Here is a 21,896-nt window from a genome sequence, read left to right on the forward strand (position 1 = left end):
GTGATTATGAAAGGTATATATGCTCTCAAAAAGCAGCTGAATAAACTCATAAAAGGAGCTACAAAACCTGTAAATCACAAAGGTATGCACAGAACTACTGACTCAGGAGGTCCTTAAGTTGTGGGCTTGCTTTCTCTCTCACTCTCAATGGAGATTTAAGCCAAGAAATAACAATCCATAGATGATCCATTTCCTCTTTCATTCCCTGAGAGATGAGGGATAAATATCTGCTTGGTTTTAGCTTGGACCTATGACCCTACCTGTCTGGCTCTGATACCATCTGAACTAGATTTGTTGGGATTTACAGCTCTTATTCCCTGAAGGAGCATAGCATTCTTCTACAAACATCTCTTGCTATCTTTGTGTTGGACATGGCACTAACAAACAGACACAGGATGAGAGAATGGAAAGTAAATCACACTTGATTAATTGGACTAAAACAATACTGATCTTTACAGTTGTACAGACAGCACAAAATGTATATACAGTCATATAGATTGCTCACAGACTATACAGAATGCGGTGGCAGATAATAATCTGACCAAGATGATGCTTTTAGTTCAAAACCTGCCAGTGCTTTTTGAATGTAAAGATACAAAGGAACAGCAGGTTAATTATAAGATGACACTACAATGTGAATATCTGGGGCAATAGTTGTGAAACAGCTAATAAGATTACACAAAATCTGCAGCAAATTTGAAGTGCTGGAAATGTTTGTACCTCCCTACCCTCTCCCCCCCCCCGCTCCCAACTATCCTTTTTACCACCACCAGCATCACAGGTCCAGGAAGACCAAAGACCATTATGCTGTGGAAGAAATGAAACAATGTCACAGAAACAACAGGCCTTTATATTAAAAGCCTGTGGTCACAAGATGAATAACAGAACATACGATACATGGAATGGAAAATACGTCTTCTCTCACAAAACAGCAAATCACAAAGGCAGGAATGGGCAGCCTGGCCTTACCTTAACAAATTTCCTCATTACGGTTGTGTTAAAAGGCTGATTCTCTTCTCCATCATCAAACTAAGAGCTGACAGAGTCCAGAGGAAGAGGTAAAGTCCTAGTAACACTTCATCAGCTGGAATACTAGCCCTGTGAGATTTGGGAATAATTGCTGAGTTACAGATTGTGCAAGAACTCACACAAGTGGTCATTAAGGTTATAAAATCCCAGTTGGATTGTTACAAAAATGGAGTGTTATAATTAACTTCTAATAGCCTTCACTTTCCAGTGGGATTAAAATCCACTCTGTCTTTATCATCCCCAAGGCATGAAGCCCATTTATAGCAAAGACTGTCAAATGGACAGACGCATGTGAAATACTTCAGAACAAGACTTGGTAAGACCTGTGGGCTTGATCACCTATTTTTCTTCAAAATTGTTTATTTTCCCTGTTAACACTCACATGTGTATTCCACAGACATGCATTTAGCTCAGCATCGTGTAACTAACTCCCAAACAATCTTTTTTGGGCATCACAGCTAGCATGAAAATGTTGTCCTGTTAACAATCATAAAACAGCTTGTTAGGGGATGAGCATCTGAAATTGAGTCTCCAAATTCAGCAGCCATGGGTCACCTTACATGCAGAATACAAACCAGCACATAACATTGTACAGTTCTTATCTAGAGCAATATTTTCCTCTTGCACTGGCAAATACACCCTTAGCTACATTTGGAGCTAGTCTGGTTTACAGCTGGCCTTTTGAAGGGACATGACACACACAACTATCTGAATATCCAGCTTGGTTTAGCTACAAGCATCAAATCACTTCTCAAACCTATTGACATAACTGTTTTCTGTCACTTAACACTCCCAGTATATGGCTAATGTAGGATAACTACAGAAACTCAGAGCCTCCCCTGCTGATCTCACATAGACAATCTATATTTAGGAATGCCCATATCAGAAGTTTAAAATGCAGAATAAATACTTTGTTTTGCAAAGCTTTCAATACTCACTTTACGTGATTATTTCACTTCTGGTTTAATTAAATCAAAAAGGAAATTCCTGGAGTTATCTGCAATAGCAGCTCAATTCCACCTTTACTGGTAATGTAGAATCACAGACTATCATTGCAATAACAGATTCTCTTTTAATGTTTTCTGCTTGTAATTGTCTAACTTCAAGTCTCTCTTTGTGCTGAGGTTCTGAGAATAGTTTTGAACTAATTCTAGATAGCTCAGAAAATAAATCTTACAAGGCAATTTGCAGTATTATTTCCTGTGGAAGAGACAGAAAGAACAAGACAGAATGGGTTAGTCTCTCAAAGTCATATCTGGACAAGAACATAGAGTAGTCCACCAAAGTTGATCAGGTAATAACAACAGCAACAGGATTCTGCCATATACCTTTATGCACACACGTATCTTTCTGTATTTCATGCTGTTTGTGCACCTAGTAGCTAGTCAGATCAATGCAGATTACACTGAGCAGCTAAGAATTGCAGTCTCAGACTGCTAAAATGTAACTTATAGTAAAATAAAAATTATAGCTAAGATTTTAAAGAGAGATGCAAAGCCCTAGAAGGACACATTCTCAGCTTTACGTGGAAGAGGTTTTGACAGAGCATGTCTATAAGTCATAATAATAACATACCTATAGCCATGGACTTCATTTTATTAAAATAAAAGCTTGTACTTTATTAAAATCAACTGCTACAACAGATATGAAAGGTATAAAGACAAACTGAGGAGAGTTTATCATGAATACGGCTGCCTAGGAATGGAAGAGAACAGTTCTGTCATTTTTCAATCACCAATTCTTAGGGCTCTAGATAGCATCACCTCACATTATGTTGAAGCATATAAGGCATCAGTCCAGTTCTGATTCAGCAAAAAAAGTACCACCCCTTGATTCACCTTCACCATTTCCTCCTTCATGTAAATCTCCTGTTCAGCTAGCACATAGTCACAGCCCACAGCAACGTGGCTTGAGACAGATATGCAATTCTAGGTCTATCATTCTTTCTTTGGCAGCAGGCTTTATTTTAGTCAGCCCATGCCACGCAAGAAGGATGGTTCAACATAAATGTCATTTAAAAATAATGCAGCACAGGAGTAGCAGCATTGCTCATCAAGGGGTGTGACTTGGCCAGGTCATATCATAGAACTGGTTAAGGTAGGTAGGAGAGCAGAGAACGGGCACACCCACCATTAGCACCACAGGTATATTACTAGGTGCTTGCATTTAAAATTATATTGCATTACTGGGAGATAATACCAAAGGATAGATCTCTTCCAAAAGGCTATTATTTCAATATTGTTATTCCTGAAGGAAACAAGTAAATTTTAGAGGCAGAAATAAACTGCACAGTACAAGATCTTCTACAGGAAAAAGGAATGGATACATTTCAAGGAGTGACAGCATTAATTAGACAAAAAAAAAAATCAATTCATGCATTTCAACTCTAGCTCACAAAGGGGAAGATTTTGCCTTAATTTCATCATAGGAATGAAACAGGTGAGGAAAAAGGGTAAAAACTACATTCTGCTCTATTTTGTGATGGAAGACTGGAATAACAACCAGTGGATTTGAGTCCTACTTCATGGTGGAGTATGATGGAATATTTTTTGTATTAAAAAAAAAAAACAAACCAAACAGGCACTTGTCCAGAGCACCTGAACCAAAAGTTCTTGGTTGTCCAGTTGTGTCAGGCTTTAGACCTAGTTTAGGCACTGTTCTTCCATGTTCCACATCTCAGAATGTTGCTCATAGAACTTCAATAGTTTTTAATGACTCTCCCAGCACAGTGACCGCTTGCACCCATAGGTGGCATAGAGAGCTACGCATAAAATCTGTGAATTACTGGTGGAAGATCTCATTCTCTTTCCTTTTTAATACTATTAAGAAAAAAAAGTTAATTAGAAGTCATACAAAAATGAAAGTAAGGTGGAAAGGGAGGTATTTTAAATCATAAAAAAAACCAGATCATACTGACTCAATCAGTGGACTTTCATCAGGAAAGCTCTGCTCCTTCCAGTCCTAAAAAAAACATTCTAGATACCTATCTGTATTTAAAGTGTAGGGATTATTTTTTTTATCTTATCAAGTCTCCTCTCTTCTGTATCTAGCCATTATAATAATCAATAAAGAAGTTATACTCAATGCAGAAGATACTGTTGGGCCTAACTAAGGTAAAGTTATTAGGAGGGAGTGTAGGGAGGATTAAATAGTTAAGGGTGCTTACTAATAGCTCAATCATAGTGACTAAATATTACTTAGGGAGATGCCCCTCTAACAAGAGTCCCTGTCCTAGGAAGGAAATGGATTCACCCACCTAAACACTTACACATTTGGTCATACACTGTATCCATGAATCTGGATGGCCACTCCTCAGATTTCTCGCATGTCATCCTTCAGGCCTCTTCAACCCAGAATTTTTTTCCTCCAGCTGCATACAGTGTCTCATCCAGTTAGCAAGAATGCAGCTGAGAATGAGCATGGTTCTGGATCCTGATCACAGAGCAAGAGATATGAGCTATTCCAGGAAGTCACCTTCAAGAAACATGACAGCCTTTGAAATGGATGAAACCACTAACAGTGTTTTGAAATTGTACAGCAGGATTTCCTGATATTCTGCCTGCTTGATGGTAATGTGAAATCGAAAGAAATGCGTGGCTTTTGAATGATAGAAGCTTGTCTACAAAAGGAAGCTAACCAGTTTGCAAGATCACTTATAACTTAGAAATTAAATTTTCTATTCTGATATTAAACTCTTTCCACAGTGGAACTATTCCTATCAGGAAGCATAAAGCATAGTGAGCACTCTATCAAAAGACCCTTGCAGTGACTTGAAAGACCCACTCATTTCTATTTTAATTTACTCCATAAATTTATTCCAATTGGGAGTTTTAGAAGGAAGAAGTCTCAAAAAAAAAAAAAAAAATCTGCTTTCCCTGTGTTTCAAAATGGGTCTACAATTTATCTCTGCTTGTATCCAAGGGAAATGCTGAAAAACACAGAGAAAGCAGCACACAGCAAGCAGCTCTACAGCATGACAAACTCTTCACAAGCTCCAGGGAAGGCCACTCCTCTTCTACATCACTCAGCTCCACTTTATCTCACTCTTTTTCTTCAGATGCCTGAGCCCCATCTGTAGTGCTTTCGCCATGTGTTTGTAAAGAGATTTCAAACTATCTCTGCTGAGAAAGTCTTTAAGTTCTCCATACTAATTTTAGTAATTTCATTAAAAAAAAAAAAAAAGAAGAAGAAGTTAGCATTAACTGTACTGCCACAAATGATCAACTGCTATCCTTTCTCAAGCTTCGCCACACTCAGGCCTTTTGTTGCACTTCTGGCCTATGCAGATTACTTCTTCAACAAGTTTATTTACTGTATGTTAATAAAGCAAATCCCTACTTCTGGAAATGTTCCAGAAAACTTTACAAGCTTCCAGATTGGCTGGACTGAATAACACAAGAAATTCTATCAGGCCTTCTTAAGATGGTCTATAGGTTTATTTGGGCAGAATCTCATCATCATCATCAGTTGCAGGCTTGTTTTCCGCATAAGTATTGCAGCATGGAAAACTAGCACTATAGGCCTGCTGTATTTATAATCAAAATGCAGCTTCAGCAAGGAGTGTCCTTTTCCCATTAACGTGGTCTAACTCACATTTTTTTTTAAATAAAACAACATATTTTAGTTAGCACAATTTAATATTGCTGATTTTAGAACTGCAACAATGCAGTGTTAGCAGAGAGAGCAGAGGTATGAGAGGTATGGAGAGAAATGAATTCTTAAGACAGACCAGGCTGGAACGCCTGTTCTCCCCTACAAGAATAGAAAGGTGCAATTTATTACTAAAAGACAATTGCCCTACTTTTAGTATTTGCCTGATAATAACCAAGAAGCAAATGGAGGTGTTCTGGATATTAATGTGGGTTAACAGAATTAAAATAGTACAAAGAAACTATCATATTGCTTTTCATAATTAACCTGAACATTCACTGCCGCTGCAGGTCACTGAACAAAGAAGTTGCTAGTACTGAAGGAAGAGATGCATTATATTTGTGCATAAAGGGCCAGGTTTGGGTGAGCTAGTTATCATGAGTTCTGCCAGAGCTATCAATCAGGTTGACCCACAAGGCTAGCAACGATTAGAGGGACTGACAGTAATCTCTGACACAAGACATCATGGCGGGAAGGAGAGGAGGGGATTTATCTTCCTGTGGGCCACTGGGAATTGAACTCTGCTGAAAACAGCATGTTAGATCATCACTCTGCCCTTGGAAATTTCTGTATCCTAACTTACAACAAATGACTAATAGGAACCCAAGGCTCAATCCTCCTGCCTCTAAAATCAATAGCAAAATTCCCAGTAATTTCTACAGATGTTGGTCAGAGGTTATAATACATTAATACATTAATTGCATGCACTACATAGGAAACATCTTGTGTCTCTTCACTTTCTAGCTTGGTTTATTTTAGTAACTAATTAGAGGGGTACCAAACACTTCAGAAATCTTCATCAATCAGCTGTTTTATGACACACGCTGTGCTTTTGTTGAAGTATTAGAATACAAAATACATCAAAATATTCTGACTGCAGACAGGCTAAAAAGCCCTTAAGAAAGAATTTTGGTACATTTCCAACTTCCCATATTACTGGAGTTACACTACCTCTGAATTTTGGGGCTCTCCTGTGTTACTACATTTGATATTCTGATGAATATATTTAAATAGAAAGATTCTGTAGAATTAAACGGAGATAAAAATATTTGAAATGTCTTCCAGAACTGTATGCCAACTAAGTACTTCTGCCTCTGTCCTTAAGGAGACAACATATTTTCCATACGTCCCATCAAATACTCAGGAAAATTTTCAGCCCCTGTTTAGATTGCTCTTTGTCTGACAGCACCAGAAATAGCAGCTGTACATAGATTACATTCCTTGGCCACCTTTAAGTTAGCATACTTAGGTACCAGCAACAACTTTGCCACAGCAACACAAAAGTTCAAATGCACTGACTTACCCCATTATGCAGATATAACTTGGAATTCCAGTGTTTCTGTAGCCACGTATAGTCCAGATACTTATAAAAGCTGTGGCTGAATTTTTAGCTGTCTTTTCTGGTCATAAGTATCTGATCATAACAATATAAAATCTTTAAAAAAAGATGAACTTTTACCTTTGTGGAAATGTTGAGGCTTCCCTTGGACAAGAATAGCACAATTTTGTACAGAGGTTGGTTATACAGAGGGACCTAGACAGGCTTGAGCAGTGGGCCCAGGTGAACCTCATGTGGTTAAACAAATCCATGTGCAAGGCCTTGCACCTGGGTTGAGGAAACCACCATAACCAGTACAAACGGGAGGATGAAAGGATTGAGAGCAGCCCTGCTGAAAAAGAGCTGGTGGTACTGGTGAATGGCAAGCTGGACATGAGCCAGCAATGTGCCCTTGCAGCCCAGAAAGCCAACCATATCTTGGTCTGCATCAAAAGTGTGGACAGCAGGGCAAGGGAGGTGATCCTGCCCTTCTGGTGAGTTCTCACCTAAAGTACTGCATCCAGATGTGCAGTCCCCCGTACAGCTGAGACATGGAACTGTTGGAACGCTTCCAGAGAAGGGCCACAAAAATGATCCATGGAATAGAACACCTCTCCTGTGAGGACAGGCTGAGAAGGCTGGGGCTGTGCAGCCTGGAGATGGCTGTGAGGTGACCTGATAGCGGTATCTGAAGGGGGGGGAGCTTCTGAGAAAGACCACAACACAATGTGTAAACAGTCCAGTCCTCTCAGAAATGTTCAAACACAAGTACTTACGCTTTTCTTACCCTGCTGACACTTTCCTTGGTCAGTACCTAAAGATAGGTGGAAAGAGATCAGATCTAAAAGGATGTTGGAAATCATTTCTTTGAGAGTACCTTTAAGTGTTGAAGCAAAAGACAACTTGGTGTCTGAGAAATTCTCTCTCTCATGTTATAGTCCAGCCACAGCTGCTACCTTGTTTTGCTTCCCAGACCATCACTTGCTCTTATGAAGAGCATAACAGATGCCAAGGCAATATCAGACTTGATGTCTACCTTGTTTGTCACTGGCCAGGATTTCCTGTTTCAGAGAGAGGCAGAACTCCACAAGAGACAGACATTAATTAACCTCCCACTCCCTCTAAATATCTCCCTGGATCCCCAGTCATTAAAGACTGGCTTACTTCCTGAACAATAGGTTTAGTTAAACTCTGCCGACAGATTTTCATGAATAATGAGTATTCTTAATAGTTATGAAACTTCTCTCTCATGCTAAATTGTCATAAGCAGCGAGTTACAAACTCTAATCATGCTGTAAAAAAACTACAAGCTTTCATCCTCCTAGCTCCATTCTGGTGATCATCTCCTTGTCACAGGGTTAGAAGACAAAGGAAAGAGCAGATGCTGATCAATGCTCTTTCTGTACTTTATTACATAACATAAACTTACAAACAAGTTCAGTATTTCCAGTTGTTCTTCAAATTAATTTCCCAGACCCAGGACCATCACCAGGTGCATCTATCCTAGTCATGCAATAGTACCTCTGAGTACTTCTTACAGTAGCAGCACTTTTATAAAGAAAACATCATAACTCACTGTTATACAGAATAGTGCACATTAGTTACTTCATTCATTTCAATTTCTTAAATGCTATTTTGACTGTAGTTTTATACTGAAAAGGATCTTTCTTGAGCAACAGATCACTTTCTGTACAGAATACTTCTCAGAATGGCAATCTGGCTTTATTCTGTACTGTGTTTCATTGCTGGAGAATTCATACACAAGGAAGATTAAATAATTTTGCCAATTTTTCAAGAAGCCTGTGCTGGAGCTCAACCTCAAGTTTACCAAGCTTCAAGATATACTTTAGCTTCTCAAGACCTCTCTTAGGTTGGCATATATATGTTCTCTCTTTTTAGATGGAGTATCACAATTGGCTCCACACCAGTTGCTCCCTGGGAAAGCAAGCAAAAGGTGTACTTTTAAACCATAATTAGCACAAGTCAACAAGTCAGCAGAACAGGTGTAATACCTCAGCTGCAATGCCAGCCACAGCAGAAGTCCTGGCTGCTTAGCACTGTTAAGGGATGAATTTTACCACTCTCATCATACTGAAGGATGCCAACAACAAAATATGACAGCAGTGCCTGCCACGGGGCAATTTATGACTGCCACAGGCAGCAGTCACCAGCTTCGCAGATCCAATTGTGAGATTTGTTGGAACAAAACCCTGTACTGTGGCAAATAACTACAGTCACAGGTAGGTACAGTCACACCTAGGTATAGGAGGCATTATGTCACTGAACACAGTTAATGATGTATTAAAAGACATCTGAAAACAGGGATTCAGACCTGCGAGGACCCCTGGGACTATGGCAGGGCACAGGCCCCGTGGGGAGCTGCCGCATGCTCTCTACTGCCACCTGCGGGGCACACTGCCGCACTCGCCCCGGCGCTCAGCTTCTTGTCCTCTGAGGTATATGGCTCCTTCACTTTACCTTGGGGATGAGAAACACTTACCTGATGTACCTTGCAATCCTGATTGCGATTTCCACGTTTAAGATTTTCAAAAGTTTCCCTTGGAATTAGAAGTCCTTGTCTACCTAGAAAACTTGCATCAAAGCTTTCCCCATTTTGTGGTGATTTGTTTTATTTTTCTCAAAAGCCAGACATGTCACAGCACAGGGTTTCAGAGGAAGTAGCAGCAAAGTTAGCGGGCACCAATCTCTCTTCTTCCCTCCATATTATTTCTAAATTTTTAAAAGTTATAAATGTAATGAGATGAACTGCACTGACGAGATACAGTGCCAATCACTGTTAAAACACAGTGCTCTTTTATCACTCCCTGCACTGTTGCAGTGTTCTCAAAGGGCCTGACCTCTGCTCTGCAGCAGCAACAGCCAAGCACCAGCTGTATCAGCAGCACATCACTGCCTGAATGCTTTGGAAAGTGCAACTTCAGTTTGTGCAGTTATGTATCACCCATAGGTCCCATGGCTGGCTGATAATCTTACAATCTTGAGAAGCTAAAATTACAAGACTTGTATACAAGTTTGTGGAATCAATCTGATATTCTAAGCTTGGCAGGTCTAGGAGATAGAAGTCTATTTAACTGCTCAGCATAGAAACCTACTCTATCCAAGAGTTATTTATCCTGTTTGGTAGGCTTGACAGTGTACAGACCAAATCTAAGCAGACTCCTTGCCTCACTGGTGCTCACTTCCCTCCTACCACCTGCATTGTCTTTAGATACAACTGCTAACGTCATTCATTTGATGGTACATTGACACCTACAGAAGCTGCAGTTCATGTACAGGCTCCTGAGGCTTGTCAGAAGCACCTGCTAACCTGGCAACAGCGCTGTAAATCTTTGTAGTAAAACCCCTCCAGGTGAATACAAACATATTGCAATAAGAGGCTTTGTAAGTGGCAGTTCCACCAGTAGAAAAAGCTTATTATTATACTCAAATACACTGAATGATGGGTTCTTAAAGTCACTCCCACTATGCATCAGGACACAGCGTGAACTACCAGCATGCATACATGGCCTGCTTCTTTACTTTACTTGCAGACAAAAGCTAAGCCAGGCATGTCCAGCCTGCTACAGCCTGGCCCTACCCAGCCCCTCAGCACCAGCCTAACATCAGTGCGCTATTAACCCCATTTAGACTGAAACCAGGGCACAGGGCAGCACCAGCTCAAGTTATGGCAAATAAGTTTACGGATTTTGATTCATCGGCTAACCTCAGCCCTGCAAATAGCAAAAATACGCAGCACTACTTTCTGTTTTGATAATAGATTTTTCAAGATTGTGGAGTAAATCATCAGTTTTTTTATTTGCAACTCCATTTTCAGTTAACATAAATACTACTTGAATTTTTAAATGGAACGTATAGAGCTGCAATCAAAAATTTGATCATGTCTTTTTACCTGACTTTCATAAGACCTCTCTTACCAGAGAGAAGTATCCCTCACTTCACAGTCACTTCTTAATCACGTCATCGTTTTTTTTGGGTTTTTTTTTTTTTTTTTTTTTTTTTTTTTTTTTTTTTTTTTTGGCTCAGATTGCCTGTGTACATCCTGACAAATACTTATCCTTATACACTGTCACAGCACTCACTGCAGAGATTGTGGTCTTCCACTGTGACTCCTAGCAATGCTTAAGAAGTTCACAGTTGGGAAAGACAGTTTGATCTGAATCATGGATCTGATGTTATCTTTAAAATAGCTGGATACCACACAATGTGTACTGAAATGACAAGGCAGAGTCAGCTGTATTTAAAGTAAACATAGCTTGATTCAGGAAGTTTCCTTGCTTTGTTGGCTAATGTTAGTTTTTACACAGTTTTATCAGATTTTTTTCCTTCCCACTTTTCATAACCATTTTGCCAGTAACACAGTAAACTACTTTATTATTGTTTGAAGAAAAACAAACTTTGAACTGCCCCTAAAGCAAGGAAATCAAGACTTACGGCTGTACCTCTGCAGCAAAGGCACTCCAGAGAGTCTGCTGGTTCTTGCACAGCCAACACAAAAAGACCTTCAATCTCAGATGTGTGGCAGATAAGACAGATCCACTACGCTTGCAAAACATTCTAGTATAGGAGTCTGCAGAGCAAAGGGTGAAACACAGCACAGCAAGCACATATGCTGAAAAATCAGTTTCAGTGAAAAGTAAGACTCTTGGCTTATTTCCTAATATTTTTCTCTGGAAAGCTTCAGCCCAGACACACCAAGTTCTCAGTGAAGTCTAGTGTTGTGCTTCATTTTCTAGGCATGTTGACAGAGACATGAGGTCAAACAGTGAACCAGCAGCTCAGAAGGATTAGAAGTCAGAATCCTTCTGGCTCTTAGAGCTTCACTTTCAACTGCTGGACACTGTCTTTTCTAGATGGTTCAGCTTCTTTTCCTTTTGATAAATGTTTAAAAGACAAATTAAGATAACTGTTGGGTCTTTGCATCAAAAAGCACTTTTACACATAGTATCGAAGAAAACGCCTGAACTCTGGTGAAGGTGCTCTCCACTGGGAAGGACTTACAGTAACCAGTGTGACAATAGCCACTTAACTTCTTATATCCATTTTAAGTAGATGGGATTATATTTTCAAACAGGCACCCAATCAACTGATAAGGCATTTGCAGAGATGTACGCCAAGCCCTCTGTCTTCAGTGTGCATGTATGCTTTTGCTCTCGCATGCTCCAGTCACAAATACATACATTCAGCGAGTCCTTTTTCCTTAAAGTCCTTCCCCCCCCCCAAAAAAAAGGCTGAGAATAGTTAACTCCAGAAAAGTGACCTTTCACTCAATAGCTCAGCTCTCATATGCAGTGGAACTGCTTTTTAGAGAAAAGTAATATTCATTTCTGATATAGGCAGTTCTGCAGGGCTCAGTCCCAAACAGTCTCCTTTCTCTTTCCACTTTCAAAGGTGGCAACATCTTCTTTACCTTGCCCAGAAAAACACAGCAGTAATCACATCTTCAACCAAAAGCCAAAGTCAAGAGAAAGCAAAGAATTACACACACTATTCCTTTCTGGAAAAAAAGATAAGATGCAAAGAGAGGCATGCAAATTGACTAATACTGGCAGGCATCTTGAGTATTGCAAGGTTTGAAGGAGCTGAAGATTTTTCTGCAAAACAAAACTACCCGCACTGCACAGCCACATGCATTTAGGTACCTGTGTGTTTAAGATGGCTTAGGTGATTTTCAGTATTGGGCTATTTAAGAGGGATGTTTTTTTAAAAAATCCAACAGACCAGAACTGGATCCTGCAATGATCTTCCTCATTGTCTATATTTTACCCCTTGCTTCACACTATACTGTTGGTAGGTTTCATCCTAAGCAGAATGCACGTTAACATATAAAGTAACTTCTTGACACTACAACACTACATAGTTTTCAAATGTATAAATCATTGCTCAAAAAGCTTATTCTGTTGAAGAAACAGTAATAAACAGAAAGCACAGAAAAAAAAACTCAAGTTACCTGTAATGAGTCCCTTCTCTGTGCTCACATAGAAGTATTCTTACAGTTTCCTGCTGGCAACTTGGAGAGCTTAAACTTTCATCATCCACCTGTGCTCAGAATTTAACTCAATTTTTTTCTTGCCTGTTTTTCTGCTAATGGCATGAACCTTCAGAATCTGAATGAAACAGCAAATTGTTTGTTATAAGTAGAGAAAAGATTGGATGTTTCCTCTTACACAAAGCATACGGTCTCTGCTGACCTCACAGGAGGTTCACTGGTACTAACTTGCTAACTTGAAAAGAGCTGTCACACTTCTATGGAGTTCAATTTACTACTACCCTTGACATTTCCTGTAGAACTTCATTATCTCTATAAGTGCTTCTTTTCTTAAAAATCTTCAAAAAAAAAAAAACCCAAAAACCAACCAACACCCATATATTATTAAAAACACGTCTAATTATTTCTATACCATCTTCTTGATAACCCAGTTCACAGGGATAAGTTGAAATAATCAGATTTCCCCCAGTATAACACAGAGGGGTCAGTAGGTTAAGAACATGACCTAATCAGCCCCTTATGCAAACAAGAACAAATTAAATGTGTTAAACCCTGACAATTTTTATGGAATGTTGCTCTTTCAGCAAAGCTTTTGAATGTTTTGCAGTGTCACTTGATAACTGCAGTTGGTAGAAATTAAGCAGCTGAAATGTGTAGATTCACTCACAGGATCAGAAGCTCCAATAAGCATCAACATTTAATTTCTGAAATATGCTGTGTGATGCAGAAAAGACCAAAAAGCTGGAACTATTGCACTGTGTAGCTCACTCAGCAAAGTATACAGCTGGGCTGTAAAAATGAAGAATGCACAATAAATAGTTTAGAAAATCAGTTATAAATAAGAACAGATTATTTAACTCATTAACTAGGCAAAAGGAAATTGAAATAGACAAGTATAAATCAGAGAAATTGGCAGGTTCATCAGAAAGTAGTAGTCTCATCACCAGGAAGCTACACTGAGGGGGGGACAAAAATCTGCCTGATGACTGAACAATAAAAAGTAACCAATAATGTTGATGTAAGAAAGTATTTGTATAGCATTTTGTATAGCATTTTCCTTATATCAAGTGAGGCATAGGGAAGCAGGTACAGGAGACTGCAAGAAGACAATTACTTTTTCTTTTTCTTTGGAAGTAAAAGAGAGAGGATCTCCAAAAAAACCTAATGGTTTTATGAAAACAATGCCTTCCAAAGTCAAAGACATGAAAATCATGAAGAATATCCTTATTATTTGGATAGTGAGTGAAGAGTTTGTGAAGGACAGAAGGATTTTGTTCATTCGTTGTTTGGCTTTAAATTTACATTTCACATTTTATAGTAATTGCCATTGAAAAATGCAGGAGCATTTGTTAAATGTTATTGATTTAAAACATCAAAACACTCTTGTACAAGTTAACTTGTATTCTCCTCTCTACAAAAATAGGCCTAGAAAAGCACGAGGCTCTGTCCGATTGCAACACAAATATTTAGGCAGAGCAGAATTTCAATGGGAGGAAATATTTTTACACAAGTTTTCTGTCTCAACATACAAATGGTCAAAATCTCAGTAGGGTATGAAAGGCCATTAATTCCACAGAGGACACAACGTTCATCAAAGATACTCATAACCAAAGAGAAGAATTCACTGTACCAGGAATCAGGTAATGCCTTGTACCAAAAGTGATTGGACTTCAGCCTGTCTTTTTCTAAGATCTTATGGTGTCAAAGAAAATGGAAGGTCTCTATGGATGTCTCTGTAATACACCAGAAACTCTGATGTTTGTAAAAACTTTGAGACTGATTGTTTCTAATCCACACTTCTTCAGATACTCTCCCTATTGCCTTCTTTTACAGCCCAAGAGCCTCGCTTCCTGCAAAATTCAGAGGTATATTTAAAAATTATAGGCACGTGTCAGTCAAAGTTTTCTACGCTTAACTCTGATTTAAGATGAGTTTTGATCAAAAACTGCCATGAGATGAACTAAACTTCCTTAAACTACTATCAGTGCCTTTGTAGCAAACAAGATCTAGACTCTATCATCACAGCTAAAATACTTATCATTCACAAAATGTATGTCAGTGAATGGACAACAGTAGTTGTATTTTACTAATAATCTGACAAGTAAAAAAGAGTTATTTTAAAAAACTAAGGTGTCAAAACATAATTTTCAAAACATAATACATAATACAGTGACTTTCTTGAAAAAGAAATGTAAATAAACTTGCCAAAATTACCAATGTGATCCAATTTTGAGAGCATAATCACGACAGATTGTTTTGTGAATGAGTTGAAACGCCCTTTTCAGTATCTAGTCATATTATTTGAGAATTCACCAGAGAAAATGCCATTTCCAAGTCTAAACAATAAGAAACAACACTTAAGGACAGTTCTGACGATGATATGGCGGGGGGGGCAAGGCTTAACAGGCCTCTACCAACTTATTCTAAGTTCCAAAAAGAAGAGAAGTCTTCTAGATGTTACATTTGCCTACCAAGTCACAAAGAAAGTAGCACTCCAAAGAGAAGAAAATATAGAAACCCTTCTACAGCATTATTATTTCCCAGATAATTATTTCCTTGTTCTATTTTAAACATATGCATATTCCCTATGAAGTTCAATTCTCACATCAATCTAAAAGCACCATACAAAGTAGAACTGTAAGATTTAAATGTTTATTTTTAACATTTACAGTTTAGTGTAACCGGAGGTAGCTGCAATATTAAGTGATTTTCTCCCAGTGGTTTGAAATAGTAATTATTTATATACATTGTGACAGAGTTCACAAACAGAATTGAAAATCGGAATCAGTTGTTTAAATGCAAATGAAACAAAAATTAAGTCACAACAGGTAAGATGATTGTCAGTACAGCATAGTGCACATCTTCCTAGAGCATGGGCTGTTTCTGTGTTGACAAGAGTAAAACCAGTACTGCAAAAAAATTAAACAATGTAAACCCAAAACTATCTGAAAGATGCACAAGATTCAGGCACAGATTATTACAGCTATGCAGTTCATACTATTTCCCATGTATCTCAAACCATCAAAATCAAGTTGAAGGGAATTATATGGCAACAGAGTGCTATGTATTATAATGTATTATGATGTGCTATATGTGAATATATTTGTGATCTGCAAGGCAGGAGTTTCATTTCATATAATCATGAAAATGGATACTCCACTGTCTAGACTTTTGCCTTAACCAAGACTATCAGCCTCTGGCATCATGTGAGTAGTGGAAGCTCCCAGCAACTCCAGGTTAAAGTATTTCTACAGTAACGTAGTATTTGGTGCATTCAGTGAAGATGTACTCAGCTATATGTAATGGGGACAAATACTAAAAATCACAGAGGAGTTAGCTATTGTTTATTAACAAAGTTATATAGTAGCGCCTTTCCTTAAAATTCTGGATTTGCAAAACTGATAAACTGATCTGTGTAATCTAAACAACAAAAATATTTTTAGTAATAAAATGGAAAATGCTTAAAAAAAAAAGGCATTGCAAATTCTCATTTCCCATAAAGTTTGTTTAATATACGGACTTCTCAAAATGAAGATACATCTATAGTCTGAAATGCTAATATATGCATATATGGCCATACATTGCAACATAGATTAGAATAATTTTTTTCAAATTTCATTTTGTTTCAAGGGTGCAATGTCCCGCCAGGTGCATAACTTTCTGGGATCAAATAATGTATGGATTTAAGCACGTACTTAATCCATAAGCCATAATTAGTTTTACTGGAACAAGTGGGACTCCTTAGAGACTTTAAGAAAAGCCTGTCCTAGTGCCCTCAAATGAGTAGGCCTACAGTGCAGTGCCCCTAGCAGTTTGGAGTCCACTTCAGGAAATGAAGATGCTAAGTAATCTCTGATCGCATTATCATGCTTACCTCCCACAAAGATAAAGCTTCCCAACCAAAATTTGCAAGAAAGCTGTGGGCAAGCCTCACTCATCATGCAGATGTGATGGTCCCTTTAAAGTCAACAGGCAGGATTTATATTTCGTCTTAAACAACATATAATACAACTTGGAACTGTTTTCAAAATCAGAATGTACTTTCTGGCTCAGGAAGTGTGAATCTGCTCTGTAATGCAAAAAAATGTGTTTTATTTTACTTCTAGTTAAAACCCAAATATAATATTCAGTATAAATTTAGATATTCTACATATGAAACTGATTTATATAATATTTAAAACTTTACAAAATAGTACTAAAGTAGTCAATAAAAGATCAGATTTAAAATATTTACAATCTATATATCATTCTTCTGTACTTACAATTATTAAATAATTGTCTGTGTCTTCCTTAATTTTAGTGAAAAGCTTTTAGTAACTACAAACTGAACTTGGAACTACTTTCAAATGGCTCTTCACTTAAACAGAATTTTAACAAAAATCACAATTCCAAGGCGAAATGTTATCCCTGTGTTTTCAGTAGCAGTTATGTATAACCATGTTTTATAGCTGTTTTACAACACAATTCTCTTTTCTATAATCAACAGAAGATATCTAAATAAGAAAATGGCACAGTATGGATGGAAACATCAAATTCCCAAATCTTACATCCCTTTATGGCATTTGGCTTCTAAAATATCCAGTTTTTTTTATAATTTAAGTTACTCTTCCAGTAAGGAAACACAGAGTCAATACTTATTTTATATTATTGTGTCATTATCTTTTGAAAAGTTATTTCCTGAAGGTGCTTCACAGAGACTATCGCCATCCGTGCTGAAGTCATCATCATCGTCATCATCATCATCAAAATCAGTCAGTACTTTACTTGGTGACTTCTTTCGTCTACTGAAACAAAAATACATACACTTGTATGATTAAAACTGCACGTTAATATACAAAATACTTTTGTAAAGCTTGTAACACAGACAGCATTTGCATTTTTTAAGAATGTCACAGATATCCTTGCTCTTACAGTGGAAGTTTATCAGAGACTACAGATTACATAAAAGAAACATGCAAAAGAGTGCAGATTTTGACACTGAAATATCCAGTGGTGTCAGAGGAAAACTAAACACAGGATAGCTGTTTCTCTCAGTCATAAGCTAGAAAATTTCATCACTACAAATGATGAGTGCCAAGTTCTATTACTCCTTTCCATTTTTTATCCCCTGCTTCAGTGAGTACTCACTAGACAGAAAAAAGACTTGGACACCTAGAGCACTCTGAAAGAAAATGAAGAAAATCTACAGAGGAAGGAAACAATGAAGAGTTTCATAGCTCTGCCTTTCAAACTCTGTCTGCTTATGACAAAACTTCAGGTTTACTCCAGGAAGCCTCTAACTGAGGGACTAAAGGAGCAAGTAATCAACATTGTGAGTGGCAAGTGACACATAACTGTAAGGTCTGACACGTTATCCTACCTTAATTCCTTTTTTGCAGCATTAAGCTGTCCTTGCAATTGTTCATTCATGTCTAGTTGCTCTTCTAGGTCTCTCTGGAGTTTCTTTTTAGCACTTTCCAGTCTGTCTATTTCTTCCTCAGCTTCTTCAACTTGACGCTTCATTGCCTTCAAACGCAAACTCAACTGAAATATTTACATGTCAGCTGATTAGAGGACTGTTTTAATAAAGGAATTTTATTCTTCCAGCATCTATGAGAGGGAGAATAAAGACACAACTTTGCCAGCGTAATGACACCGTAATACTATGCTTGACAAATATTCAAAAGCTAGCATTAAACTTTGAGAAAAGAGATGGGAAATATTTTTTTTTAAGGAAAAAAAAAAACCAACAACAACCAACACAGCTTTGATAGAGTAAGACAGCATGATGGCTAAGCAACTTTACCTGACAGATACTATAAAATATGTATTCTTTTGTTTAACCCAAGAGAATTTGTTTCCATGATAGATGTCTGAATTTTTAAACTCACTGTTCAATCTTTAGGCAGAATATTAACTAATTGACTCACGTACTGAAATAAAACATGTTTTAAGCAAGCAATCAACGAAGACCAGAGAAATGGCAGAACACATTGCTATGAGAATATCAATATATGCTTAACACTTGCCTTAACAATAAGTAGCTTCTTCAAATATAACTTTACGGGAACAAGATAGAATATGCTATTTTTGGTGCATTGTATCATATACAGATCATATACTGACTGCTGTTTGCTTTATTTTGTAATCACAGCATTGCTGCTATGAGTGTTTCATTTTCATAAGTTTAGAAACTGATAATAATTTACTATCAAACAAAATAACATGATAACAATGGGAACTGCAAATCTCATTAAATGGGACTTCATGAAGAACTGAGTGATCAGTACCTACTTACATTCCTTTGAAATGTTTTGTACCTGTGATGATTTATGTAAATATCTGATATTAATGCTACCAGTACACTTGCTTTTTTCTCTACCTGATCCTTCTGGTCAGTCAATGAGAGATGTTCGTCATCTACTTGCAACATTAACTCCTTCACTTTTCTCTCAAGTCTGCGGTTACTCAGTTGGAAATTAGCCCTATCCCTGAAAAAACAAACATAAGACAAGCCTGTAAGAAAAGGAACTACAGTACTTCAAATCCTGCTAATTCCTTAGCGATATTTTAAAGTTAAATAAATACTACTAACTGCTTTGATTTACTGATCCCATGCAACATTTACATAAAATTTCCTTCAAGCTTAAACAATGAAGTGAACATGAAAACTACAATGTTCAACTACAGCTAGTATTTCTAAGCCTGTTACTGAGATTAGACATTGCTAAAATAATTAACTATGTAACTATGCTAGCATTGTGCTCAGTTTTAAACATATAGGGCAATTTCCTACATGATTTTGTTGAAAATTAAACTTGCAACACTTACATACAACAGCAAGCACTTTAATCGGTGCTTGTGAAAAAAAAAATCAAAAACCAAGTTGTTATATTAGATATTCAATATAAGCAAGAGGACATATGTAAACATATATGTTTTAATCTTAACAAAACTAGCTTTACCTCTCTTCATTTTCAAGTCGTTCTTCTAGCTCAGTGATCCTTGCTTCCATTTGAGCAACAAGTCCTTCTTTACTGGATCGGTAAGAGCTTTCCAGGTGAAGGATTCGGCTCCTTAAGTCCTTGTTCTATATTTGGACACACGATTACTACATACACCCTCATATTAACACATACAACCTTAAAGCAATGTAAGTTGGATACATGAGGTATACCACTAGGTGGCATTCTTTCTTCTCATATAATTAATCAAAAGGGCATTAACTTTCACAGAATTAAAACCACCAAATTTGGCATCTGGTATAAACATGTTCTCTAAATTCCTATTACAGCCTGTTTTCTGTTCTTGAAACTGTCTGTAAGACTATCATTTACTAAGATATCTTTCCTATCTATTTCAGCTGGAGACTGTGAGTATCTTCCTTCCGAAGACTGCTGAGCTGCAAAATAAACATATTGCTAAAACCTAGAAAATAATCTTAATATACTTTCTATCACAGCCATTGAAACACATGAACTGTATTCCCTCCCAGACAGAGAGTAAAAGTTTTCTGTCAAATCTGTATCTTTTTTTGAAGGTGTTATTTTTTCACTTGTTCGCTCTTATCTTTAAGAGTACCTTTAAAAAGATACCTTTAAGAGTATCTTTAAAAGTGCTCAAAGTTGTAATTGCTTAAAATAATGCTCAAGATCAAGTTTTCCTCTAGTACTGTCAAAGACTTTGAAGGACAGCTCCTCCAAAAGCAAAGGATTTACATGATTATAATATAATAATTACAGTATATTATAATGTTTTAATATTTTCTTCTGAGTATCAATATTAAGATGCTCATAGTTCTGTTCTTAGTAACACAAACTTCCAGCAGTGCATTCTGGTGGGATAGAGCTAGCTACTGAATACTGAATTCCTTAAAGACTTATTAGAATTTCCTAATGAAAAGAGTCACCTGGCCTACTATCTTGTTAATATGATGGTATGGTAGCTGCAATTACCTGTCTTTCCAAAGAAATCTTGTCACATTCCAAATCTTGCTTTGTAGCTCTTTCCTGAAGTAGCTCTGTTCTCATTTGTTCAATCTATTGAAGAAAGAAAAGACAGTAATTTTAATTAAAGATTTTATTTATATTTCTGTATGATATTGTGTGCATATATATATATATACACATGTGTATATACAAATATACATGTGCACAAAGTACTTATTTCTACAAAATGAGAAAAAATTTGCTCTTCCTTAGAACTCCAGACATATGTATAATTTCAGATGAAGTTTACAATTACAATCTTGTACAAAATGTTCTCTTTTGAGATATATACATATATTTATTCTGTAGCAGGGCAATGAACACCTAAAATATCGCATTAGAGATGTCATGTGGTAAACAGCTGAATTCCAGAGCGTCACATCAGTCTTCAAACACCTTCTATCATTGTTTTCCTCATACCTAAGTCTGACAGGCTGAACTAGCACCTTACCTTTAGGCTGCTGAATAGTCTACTTGAAAGTTTGACCTTACTAAAGCACATAAAAACGGCATCTGCAGGGAAACCCTACAGATTGTTACAGTTTTCTAAGCTTGTGAAAAAAAAAAAAAAACCAACAACTCTTTTTCAACAAGTCTTGATGTATACTGGATATCAACATCTTTCCCTCCACGACAATGGTCAATTTTATGTCTTGCATACAGCAGGAGGGCAGCGACTTCTGGACCTGAAGGTTAACTTTTGTCTGCTTTAAAAAGCACTTCTGTAAAACCTTCTGTTAAACTTTCAGTTGCACATTCAATAACCACAAGGAAAATATATTCTCCATATGTAAAATGCTGAAAAACTAACTGTTCCATATAGAATCAACATAAGAATACATTTGTTTGCTTTACCTTACTACTTGACTGAAAAAAATATTCTGAAGATCAGAAAGAAACTCTGAACTTCCTGACAGCTGTTATT

At 37.2% G+C, this 21,896-nt stretch overlaps 2 protein-coding genes across 11 annotated transcripts in view; both read right to left on the reverse strand.

Moving 5' to 3' along the window:
- MYZAP (myocardial zonula adherens protein) overlaps positions 1-17,709 on the reverse strand; it is a 72,761-nt gene extending 55,052 nt beyond the window's left edge. For 2 of the 3 annotated variants that reach the window (XM_046899317.1, XM_025154012.3), the window contains exon 1: positions 970-1,086. In XM_046899317.1, the coding sequence (XP_046755273.1) occupies positions 970-987 (18 nt within the window). In that variant the 5' untranslated portion in view covers positions 988-1,086. Of the gene's footprint in view, positions 1-969; positions 1,087-12,965; positions 13,123-13,671; positions 13,794-16,878 lie in introns of those variants that run through there. The other variant, XM_025154014.3, reaches the window with a different exon arrangement.
- The window catches only part of CGNL1 (cingulin like 1), a 54,807-nt gene continuing 48,553 nt past the window's right edge, over positions 15,643-21,896 (reverse strand). For 4 of the 8 annotated variants that reach the window (XM_040706841.2, XM_040706837.2, XM_046899259.1 and 1 more), the window contains 5 exons: positions 20,939-21,022; positions 19,949-20,073; positions 19,354-19,474; positions 18,364-18,527; positions 15,643-17,788 (listed from right to left, as the gene is read on the reverse strand). In XM_040706841.2, the coding sequence (XP_040562775.1) occupies positions 17,644-17,788; positions 18,364-18,527; positions 19,354-19,474; positions 19,949-20,073; positions 20,939-21,022 (639 nt within the window). In that variant the 3' untranslated portion in view covers positions 15,643-17,643. Of the gene's footprint in view, positions 17,789-18,363; positions 18,594-19,353; positions 19,475-19,948; positions 20,074-20,938; positions 21,023-21,896 lie in introns of those variants that run through there. The other 4 variants (XM_015278900.4, XM_040706839.2, XM_040706840.2 and 1 more) reach the window with 4 other exon arrangements.

This window comes from Gallus gallus, chromosome 10 (genome assembly GCF_016699485.2).
Source record: "Gallus gallus isolate bGalGal1 chromosome 10, bGalGal1.mat.broiler.GRCg7b, whole genome shotgun sequence".
NCBI lineage: Eukaryota > Metazoa > Chordata > Aves > Galliformes > Phasianidae > Gallus > Gallus gallus.